The sequence below is a fragment of the Leptopilina boulardi genome, unplaced genomic scaffold (assembly GCF_019393585.1).
Source record: "Leptopilina boulardi isolate dan_hultmark-lab unplaced genomic scaffold, ZJU_Lbou_2.1 LbouV2_41, whole genome shotgun sequence".
Taxonomy (NCBI): Eukaryota; Metazoa; Arthropoda; class Insecta; order Hymenoptera; family Figitidae; genus Leptopilina; species Leptopilina boulardi.
In genome coordinates, this window is record NW_026137985.1 from 1,626,554 (window position 1) to 1,637,114 (window position 10,561).

At 26.4% G+C, this 10,561-nt stretch overlaps 1 protein-coding gene across 1 annotated transcript; it reads left to right on the top strand.

The window, feature by feature from the left end:
- The first annotated feature begins 3,674 nt into the window (after window positions 1-3,674).
- On the top strand, window positions 3,675-9,504 carry LOC127289474 (uncharacterized). The gene is made up of 10 exons (XM_051317429.1): window positions 3,675-3,911; window positions 3,963-4,024; window positions 4,267-4,534; window positions 5,238-5,300; window positions 5,456-5,981; window positions 7,210-7,354; window positions 7,555-7,631; window positions 8,048-8,128; window positions 8,331-8,624; window positions 9,317-9,504. Exons 1-10 carry the CDS (start codon window positions 3,675-3,677, stop codon window positions 9,502-9,504), a joined length of 1,941 nt encoding a protein of 646 aa, XP_051173386.1.
- Window positions 9,505-10,561: the final 1,057 nt, after the last annotated feature.

Here is a 10,561-nt window from a genome sequence, read left to right on the forward strand (position 1 = left end):
TTCAATAAATCAATATATTAATGAATTAAATATGCACGTTTATATAAAAATAACATTAAGAAGTTTGAAATTGTCTTGCAAATATACCTTCCGAGGTCTAGACTATCTTGCAATTTCTGAATCTGTAAGTCGTCAAGTATGGAATAAGATTTTCTAACACGTCGAATATCGTGACCAGAGTTCATGCGATCGTAATCTAAATCTTGCCCACTTAAGTATTCCTTTAATCTATTTATAATTACAGAAAGTATTTTAATTTTGTCATCAAAATTTATATGATAAACAATATTTTAAGCTGATTAAGGAGTTAGACCACTGTAAAAACCGAAAAAAAACATTTTTAAGATTTTTTTACAAAAACAGAATGAAATGAATTAAAAATTCAATTATATATTACTGTTAAACATATATATTAAACTAAAACATATGTACTACAAATGCCGACAAATCGTTTTTTTAGAGGCTCAAAATTCTGTTTTTTGAGAAACAGTATTTCGTGGGATGACATTTTTTTATCCAAAGTGAATCACAGTATACAAAAATTTAATCTACTTCGTATCAAAAAATAATCTTCTGGGAAATAATAGTTTCCTTTTACCGAAATTTTTTTAAAAAAATTTCTTTGGTTAAGGACGAAGTAACTAACTAATAAAATTTTTATTGTTCTTTAATATTCATTAAACTTTATCTGATTTATCGAAAAAAAAATTTTTGGTGTAAGGTCCACAGTTTTTACAATTGCCAATATTTTTTAAGGGTAAATTACTTTCAATTACATCTAAACATGTACTACTTGATAAATATAATAAAAATAAATTTGATTTTTAAAAAATTAAATAATCTAAAAGACTTTTTGAAAATTCATTATATTTTTCTAAAAAAAAGTATGTAACCCATTAACAGAAATTCTATAAATTTTTAAATAAATTTTTATTTCATTTGTCACGTTAGGTGATTTTTTGGATGAGCATAATTTAAGAAATATTTTCTTTTGTATTTAAAATTATTTCTTTATTAACAAGCCCCTCAATTATATTTTAACTCGGTCAAGTAGTGCCTATGTTTTAAAATAAAGATTTTTCTTATTGTTTTAAAGTACAGTTTATTTGATTTGAATAAATAGTAATGAATGCAATTATATTAATCAGGAAATGAGATTATTTCATATTATGTAAGTCTAGATATAGTGTAAATCCATATTTTTATATTTTCATACTTACCAAGGAACGTAAAAGCATTTCGTTTCGATCCTCCAAATCTTTCTACAAGCTGTCTATTAAAAGCTTCCACCTCATTGTTCGTTCTTACTGGACATCTGTACGCACTGACGATGTAAGCTCTAGGTAGCCATTGGTGTCTCAAGTATGCCACAAATTCAAGTATCCTTGGATATTCGATGGCTATGAGAATGGCAGCTGCTTGAATTGCTTCAAGACCTGCTGCAAAACTTTCCGCTGGAAGCAATGCGAGGCTCATTGCCATCCACAAAATGTGCCGTGGAGCTCGAGCTAAAAGCAGGCTCATCCATCTTCTCAGAAGCGCTTGCATGAAGTGGAACCAGCATCCTCTCAGAATGGCATTCGGAAATAATTCACGTATAGCGGATTGAATGGCTGCTTCAAAATCAAGAAGTACTGATATTTGATGTTCTAAAATTTGTGGAGCTAATTCCAAAATTTTTCGCCATATTGCAATATACATAGCCGTAGTTTTTGAGGTAGTTAAAACCCAAAATACTGGAAATATCTATAAATACAAGAAAATATTCAATATCAGAATATGGATATTTAACCCAAACACATCAGCAAGTGAAAACCTTTCAAGAAAACTTTCATTGACAGCTTACAGCAAAAGTTTGCTGCAAGGTTGTCGCAAGCTAATATGATATCTGGAAAAAATATTTTTATTTATTAGAAAATTGATTTTAAATCTTACTACGTCGGCATGACGCATGTGCACTGTAAAAAGTTGTGAAATTCTGGGTCTTAATGGGGAAATCTGCAATATAATAATATTTAAAGAATTTTATTATTCTGATTGAATTGCTATAAACATTCATGCATGCTGTGAATAATAATTTGAATCCAAATGAATAAAATCTGTCTTTATATTGTGTAAAATATTAACCTTTTTATTATTTTTATTTATTGTATTTGTTTAACATTAATTATTATTATTATGCTTTCGAGAATTTAAAAACGAATATGTCAATTGAAAATCAAATAGCTTAATTTTACCAATTTAGCTCATCTCGTAGCTGCATAAAAATTTTCATTGAGAAAACTTACTTCAAAGGTTCCATCCACTGAAAATGATGTTGCACCTTGAAACGCCCTTACCATCTTATCAGTAGCGAACACTAACGCGACTGAACCATCAGTTCCAACCACAGTTCCTTTGAATATCCCTTGAGTAGACTCCAAATTTAAATTAACAAGTCTTTCACCGAAACTTCGAAGGTCTTCTGGTACTGGACCACGGTTTAGTATCATTTGCCTGTACATTATTAATCTCATTGATTCGTAATTAATACAACATGTGACTGCATCAGGAAAACTATTCACATCAAGATTCAAATTTATGTAGCAGTTAGAAAATTATTATAACATATATATATCAAAGTATTAATATAATTAATATAATTTATTTATACCTCATGCATGTTTCATCAAATATTCGTCTTAAAGATTTTGTACCTCTGGCATTCAAAGCTTGAATCTTCAAGCTAAGCTTTAATTCTGCCAAAGAAAATGCAAAAATATCGGCCGCATGTGCATTGTGAGCATTACGAATATCTATATTTCCGGTAATTAGGTTTTGCCTAATTAATCCTGTACACTTTCGTGTTCGTTTCAGGATACATCGATAATATTGAAACGGATACATTTGGGGGCAAGTGTCTTTATAATAAAAGAAACCTTGATTGTAGAATTTAAATGAATCATTTTTTACTCCTCTTATAGGAGTTATATTGTTTTCTTCTTCTCGCAATGCAATTCCAGCCTCCATTCTGGAAAAAAGTTTAATTTCAACATTTTTTAGATAAGTTTAAATAATTAAAATATGTTATTTCAAAAATAATTTAAACTTTTTAATATTGAAATTTTTTGTTCGTTTACTTTAATACATGTAAAAATTCGTTTGGTTATTCGTCAATTTTCTGGTCCAACTTTTGAAAAAAAATTATTTAAACAAATAATACACAATGATTTTCTTTTATTTCTCGATAATTCATGTGTGATAAGAAATATCAATTATTTATTTAATTAATAATTTGTAAAATAAAAACAATTTCTCAATACAGCATTTGAAGAATAAAAAACAAACCTTCAATTTTCAAATGAAGAAATAACAAATTTTTAAAAATCAATTAGTGATTTTCAATTGTTTATATAAACAAAATATCTAGAGATTAGACAAATGTCAATTTGACTTCGAAACTGAGAAAGTAATGTTTAAACACTAAAATAATTTTCAGCTATTTGTTAAAAAAATAATTGGATTTTCTTTCGAAAAGTTAGTCGTAAATTTGACTATTAAACCTCATTGACTTATAAATATTGCAAAGTAAATGAAAAAATTTCGTATTATTATTAATTTTAAATTATCATAAATTAATATATTTAATTATTTGTAATCTTTTCAAGAAATGCATAATTGAAATTATTTGCAGAATGGAGGTTGAAGAAATATTAGCTCTACAGGATGTTAATAGTATAATGCGCATTGAAGGAGAAAGAAATGGATCTTGGAAATTTTACAATCAAGGCTTTTTTTATTATAGGCACAATCGTGCCCATAATCTACAGTACCAGGAATATCGCTGCATTCGAAGAAATTGCTTAGGATTTATTCGAAAAAATTTAATTACTGCGAATCTCGAGATTCGTCAAGCTCATAATTTACATGAGGCAAATTTTTTTGCGTTTCATTTGGCACGATTGAGAATTATTTTGAAACAGACAGCAGCGAATGCCAGAAGTTCAAATGACCTGAGACGAGTTTTCAATGAAGCATGTGCACGGTAAATAAATAAATAAATAAATTGATATTAATATTGCTGTTTAAATTATATGAACCAAATATTTTTTGTAAGTTTTTTTAAATTAATTTTTTTATTTGATAATATAATTATTATATTGTTATGAAAAATAAATTAATAATAAATAATAATATTTTATTATTAATACATATTTTCTTTAATTTCAATCAATATCATAAAATTAAAATAAATTAATTTAAAAAATTAATTCATAATATGGTTAGCTTTCCTGATGAAGTCACACGTCAAATTAGCTTTGAGTCAGTCCGGGTGATGATGTTTCAGCAAATGACATTACATCGTGGACCAGTACCAGAAGACATCGAAACTTTTGGAGAAAGAATCGTGAACTTAAATTTAGAATCTGTTGAAGGATTATTTAGAGGAACTGTTTTTGGAACAGATGGCTCAACAGCATTAATTTTTGCATCCGATACAATGCTGACAGCTATTCAAAATGGAACTACATTTTCGATGGACAGTGCTTTTGAAGTAAATATAGTATCTAAATACATAATAAATTTTAATTCAAAATTGACAAAGAGAAAGATTGAAATTTGACATATTTCTAACATGTAAATAATCTTAGAAAATTGATCCTTAATTTCTATAGTAGGAATTTCGATTAAAAATTCAGATTGGAAATTTTAATTTGAAAAATTATTATTATATTAAATATAAAAGCATAAAAAAAGTTATCATAATTCTTATTAGAATTTTAAATCATAATTGCAATAAGAATTTTAAATTAGAATTCCTATTGAAAATTTTGAAATTTCTAGGAGTAATTTCGTAGGAATGTTTGCATGTGTATTGTAAAAATAATAATTATTTTTTAGAATATAGTACTTATCGCTCTTTTGCAAAAAATTTGTCATCAAAATAAAGTTAAATATAATTAAATTTAAATTATATTAAAATAAAATAGTTTAGCTTACTTTTATACAAACATTATTTGTGTTATAATTAAATATTCAAAAAATTACTATGAAATTCTTGAAGAATTTATGAGCTTATTTTTTTTCTTTTTTATAGATTTTAATATTTTCAGCAAAATAAAAATTGATTTTCTAAATTAAAAATTTTTATATATTAAAAAGTTAGGAATAACAGAGATTGAGATTAAAACCATTAAGCACTTCATTATAATATTAAATTATTATAGTGAAATAATATAAAATAACATCTGTTGTAGATTTCTGTTTCAAATCCGAGGATCACTCACTTTTACAGTGTACACGTGTTATATAGAAATATAGTAAGATCAAACATAATTTTCATAATAAATAAAAATAATAAAAGTAAAATAAAATAATATCGAAATCGAAATAATAGATTATTATAAATAAAAAAAATATTGAATTAATTTGTTGATATTTCTACATACATTTAATTTATTTATTGCTTCTGTAGGTACTTCCAGCAGTTTATGTATTTTCTAACTCCAAATCCAGAGCTCTTTACATTGCTGTATGGCGTAGAATTTTGGAGCTAGCTCCACAAATGTTGAATAATCAAATCACTGTACTTGGAGGTTATGAAGCAGGGGCACCATCTGCTCTGAATGAATTAATCCCGGGTATTGTTCAAAGAGGAAGCTGGTTCCAGTACATTCAATTAATTCTCAGAAAATGGATACGCCTGGAATTAATTGAAGTTCCACGGGACATTTTGTGGATGTCCATGAGCCTTGCATTGATTCCAGCAAACAGTTTCGCCGAAGGACTTGCACTCATTGAAGCAGTTGCTGATATTGTAGCTAACGAACATCCAAGGGTGCTGGAATTTCTTCTTCACGTGAGGCAACAATGGTCGCCTCGTGCTGGAATTATCTGTGCCTATAATTGCTCAATTAGAAAAAACGATGACATTGAGGCATTGAATATGAATTTAAAGCAACGATTTGCAGGATCAACCCGAAATGGTTTCATGCTGCTTGGTAACAATTAAATGAGAGATCTCATTTCAAATATAATAATAATTTAGAACATTTTCATATTTTTACTCTAAAAATGCAAGAATAATCAGAGTATTCTAGCTACAATTGAAAACGTTAAAAAAACCGAAAATAATTAAATATACAAATAGTTCTTTTTTAAGTTTTAGATATAATTAAATTTTGGAAGACTTATAAAAATTTCAAACGTTAGTTAATTTAAAAAACATTTAATATTATAAATTTTAAAAATTTAGAAAAAAATTTATTTCTTAATTTATAAAAAGAATATATTTTTAAGAAAAGTTTATTCAATTTTTTAAAATAATTTAATCTTAGAAGAAATTTAATTACAGTGTTTATAAATAATTAAAATATTATAATATTATATTTAAAATATTGAATTTCGTAAATAATTTCAGAAAAATTTTACAAAATAATTGAATTTTTAAAAAATTTTAAATAAAATATTAATAATTCATATAGACGTGGAAAAATAGTTGAAAATTTTACTGTGAAATTATGCCCTCATATCACTGGAATATTGAGGATATCTCTGGGACGTCCTATACTAGGGATATCCACGGACTGTCAGCGATGGATATCAACCACAGGAAGTCGGTCGATATCCATAAGACGCCCCAGGGATATCCTTAATATCGAAAAATTTAAATCTTAGAAATCAATCAAAAACTAAAATTTATTTAATTACTGGAATATTTTGAGTACTAGAAAATATCGAGTACTAGATACATTAATTAAGCTTGAACTCAGCTTGGCTTGAAAAAATGTCTCAGCTTGACTTTTCAATTTTTTTGTACACATCTAGTAATTTACTTCTTGAAAACCTGCAAATATATAGTTCTTTGTAAAATATATATTGCAAGCATTTCTTTTGTGTAACGTTTATCATTTTATAATGAATCAGAGTATTTTTTAGGGTTGGGAGCCATACTTTTCAAAAACTGTTGATAAGTAACAAATAAATATTGCATAATTAATTGAAAACTACTATCTTTAATGTTGCTAAAAATTAATGTATAAAGTATTAGTATAAATAGGTTGGAAATTACTAAGTTAAAGGGAAACTATTAAAAAATTTATTTTGAACTTTAAAAATCTTGAATGGTCCTTGAATTTTTTTAAAAAGTTTCTGAACATCTGAATATTATTTATTATTCAATTTATAATATTGTAATATCGTAAAAAATAAATGATTTTATATTTTTAGATAAATTGAAGGAATTTTCAAGCAAACAAGATTTAGATTATGAACATCTTCATGGGAATTTGAATGTTCGACGACGCAGGCGATCTCGTGCACTTCTTGACGACTTGCACATTCAACAATTGCAAGACAGTCTGCAACTGGAAAGGTACATATATGTAATACCTTAGGATGGTACTTTTAATTTACTTTGAAAAATGTGATATGAAGATAAATTGAATTTTGCATAAATTTCCAAATTCTAAGCAATGTACAGACAAAAGTTTGATTTTTTAATATAGATATATTAATTACTTATATAATATGTTTTACTGAGTTTGAATAAATAATCTATTAATATGTCGACAGAATAACAATTGAAGAATTTTTAAGATCGGCCATAACCTTTAAACGAAGACAGGAGTATGAACAACAAATTTTCCAGAGTATGTTTTTATGAAAAATACCAAAATATTTTTCATTTTTTAAAATTTAATAAATAATTTAATTTTAAAACTTTAATAAAAGTTTTAAATAGAGTCCTTAAAAGATATAAGAAACTAACTAATTATGGAGTCATTTGATTGTATATTTAATTAAATATTACAATAAGTGAAAAACACTGATGAATCAGTGCAATTGCATTGACTTAAATCGAAATAGATACGCAAATAATCCATTTTACATTATTATAAGTCAGACCTCACATCAAAGAAAGTAGAAATTATATTTATTTACTAATGAAAAAATTTATTTGATCACTTAATTGATAGTTTTTATCAAACTAACTTTTCTCAGTGATTTATAAAATTTTTTAAATAATAATAAAAACAATAATAGTTGTTTTTTTTCTCACCTGTAGTTCGACATGAACAGTTGTTAATAAATGATGATCCAGAATTGGTGGATCCGAACATCCTACAACGGAACGAAAATGTTGCAGGTAATTTCATTGTACATTTTTATTTAAATTTCTGAAAAGAAAACATATAGAACATAGTTAATAAAATAAATTATATTTATACCATACAATACGTTTATTATAGTCAGCGGCTCCAAAGTCTTAAAATACTTAAATTTATTAACTAAAATATAATGAAAATTTTTTGTAAAATTTAAATAAAAAATCCATTTTAACTTAACAGATTTGGATGCACTTGAGGCAAGAATGAATCGACAAGCAGTTCGTGAAGATGAACAGGCAGCATCAGTTGAACCAGCAGCACCAGTTGAACCCGTAGCACATGATGATCCATTACCTCCTAATCGTGGACGACCGAGAGGTAGAGGACAACCGAGAGGTAGAGGACGACCGAGAGGTAGAGGACGACCAAGGGACCTAGTGGATGCTCGTATGCTTAATCGAGAAATAGGTCCACAAAGACGTGCAGGGCGAAATAGGGTTCAACCCTATGAAGCCCCAGAATTGGCATTTCCGAGTAAATACTTTACTTTTAATTCAGTATAATTAAATAAAAATTATTGTTTGTAATAAACATAAACACAGTGCCCGGAAGACAACAAAACTTTTTGGTTAGGATCGTCTGAAAATCTGATTTGAATTGACAAGCATGATGGCCAGCCATATAAAAAATGGCGTCAAATTTAAAATTCTTCAAATTAAATAAAATAGTTTTTAAATTTGCATTATTTTATAATAATTAAAATGCCACAAATGTAGTGTAAAAATTATATTTTAAAATTTATTTGTATCATTTAAATTATTATAATAAAATATAAATTACAAATGATATGAATAAATTAAAAAAAATATTTTTTCACTACATTTGTGTCATTTAAATTCTTATAAAATAATACAAATTAAAAACTATTTTAATTGATTTGACGAGTTTTTAATTTAGCGCGATTTTTTTATGTCGTCGAACATGACATAACATCAAAATGAAAGTGAATTTGTTTATTACAAACAATAATTTTTATTTAATTACTTTGAAATATTGTGTTTTTTACGGAAAAGTTAATACAAAATTTTACGGAAATTCTATAAGGAATTTCCATAGAATATTTCTGTAAGGAATTTCTACCGGAATCTCCAGGGGCACTTTCCGTGGAACTTTTTCACGTGGGATATATTTATTAATATTATTTTTAAAATTGACAACATTTTCAGATGCTCTGGAAGTAGTAAGAAATATGGAGCAAGGTAGATGTTGCATCTGCATAGATGCGGGTCCATCCTTTTTGATTTTACCATGTGCACATTTGTGTATCTGTAATACTTGCCGACCACTATTTAATTCGGATGTTTGCCCCGTGTGCAGGGCCGATATACGGGATATTATCCATGTTTTCTATTGAAGATGATTTTTTTATAATTTTCAAAAATGTTCATTTAACGCTTCTTGTCTTAATTATAAATTAAAATGTTTCGTTTATAACTTCAAATAAATAATTATTTTCTTTAAATAAATAATTTCAAGCATTCCAGTTTTTATTTATCTACAAAGAAAGATATTTTACCTATAACAGCGATAGGTTTCACTATAGAATAGCAATATGTTTCACTGTAATAGCGAAAATTGTTAATTTTTAATTTAGAGTGGACAATAATACGTTTATTCAAAAATTAAAGATTATTAAAAATAATTTAGTTAAACAAATTGTTGATCAATTAATTCAGCTATAATGGAATGATGTAAAAAGATTAAAAACTGAAGCTATTAAAGATATTTAAAAAATTAAACTACGTAACAAAAATGCTCTTGTTTGTAAAAAAATTAAGACTTTTGCCGCATAATAGTAAATTTATGATCAATTTTGTAAATAAAAATTTCTTTCCAATATATTTTCTTACGAAAACTACGAAAACAAATATTAGGAATAATTTTCAAGAATAAGAATATTATGGAAAACAGTAAGTATAGTGTTACATTATGAAAATTTTATTTGATAAAATTAAACAGAGAAACTTTATTTCAACAAAATTCTGATTTGAGAATTTTAGAATTAAAAACTTGTATCCGGTCAAAAATTGGTAATTATTTTAAAAATATTAGTCCGAAAAATCTTATTAAATTTTTTTAAAATCTTTGCTATGTAGTTATGTATTTGACAACATATTGCTTAATGCCCAATAAAAACTGACTGAAAAATTTTAATTTATAAAAAAATAAATGAACATAAACTTATCTTTATATAGTATAACAGATTTCGCAACCGCCGGTTACGTTACATTCCCTAACATAGCGTTAAACACTAGACAAGAGAACAAACATTATATAATTGGCCTGAATATTCGAAGTTATTCCAAAATAAATCTCAAATTTTGTACTTAAATTTTGTCATTTTTTAATTTAAAGATCAAGAGAAAATCATTTCCGTTGAATTTAGGTGGCTATAACAAAAAATGGGACAA

Excerpts from the sequence above, each read along its gene's own strand:
- LOC127289474 (XM_051317429.1), top strand. The coding sequence starts at position 3,675 with ATGGAGGTTGAAGAAATATTAGCTCTACAGGATGTTAATAGTATAATG. Across the intron at positions 5,982-7,209 it reads AAATGGTTTCATGCTGCTTG|ATAAATTGAAGGAATTTTCA; the intron begins GTAACAATTAAA and ends TTATATTTTTAG. Across the intron at positions 8,625-9,316 it reads CCCAGAATTGGCATTTCCGA|ATGCTCTGGAAGTAGTAAGA; the intron begins GTAAATACTTTA and ends CAACATTTTCAG.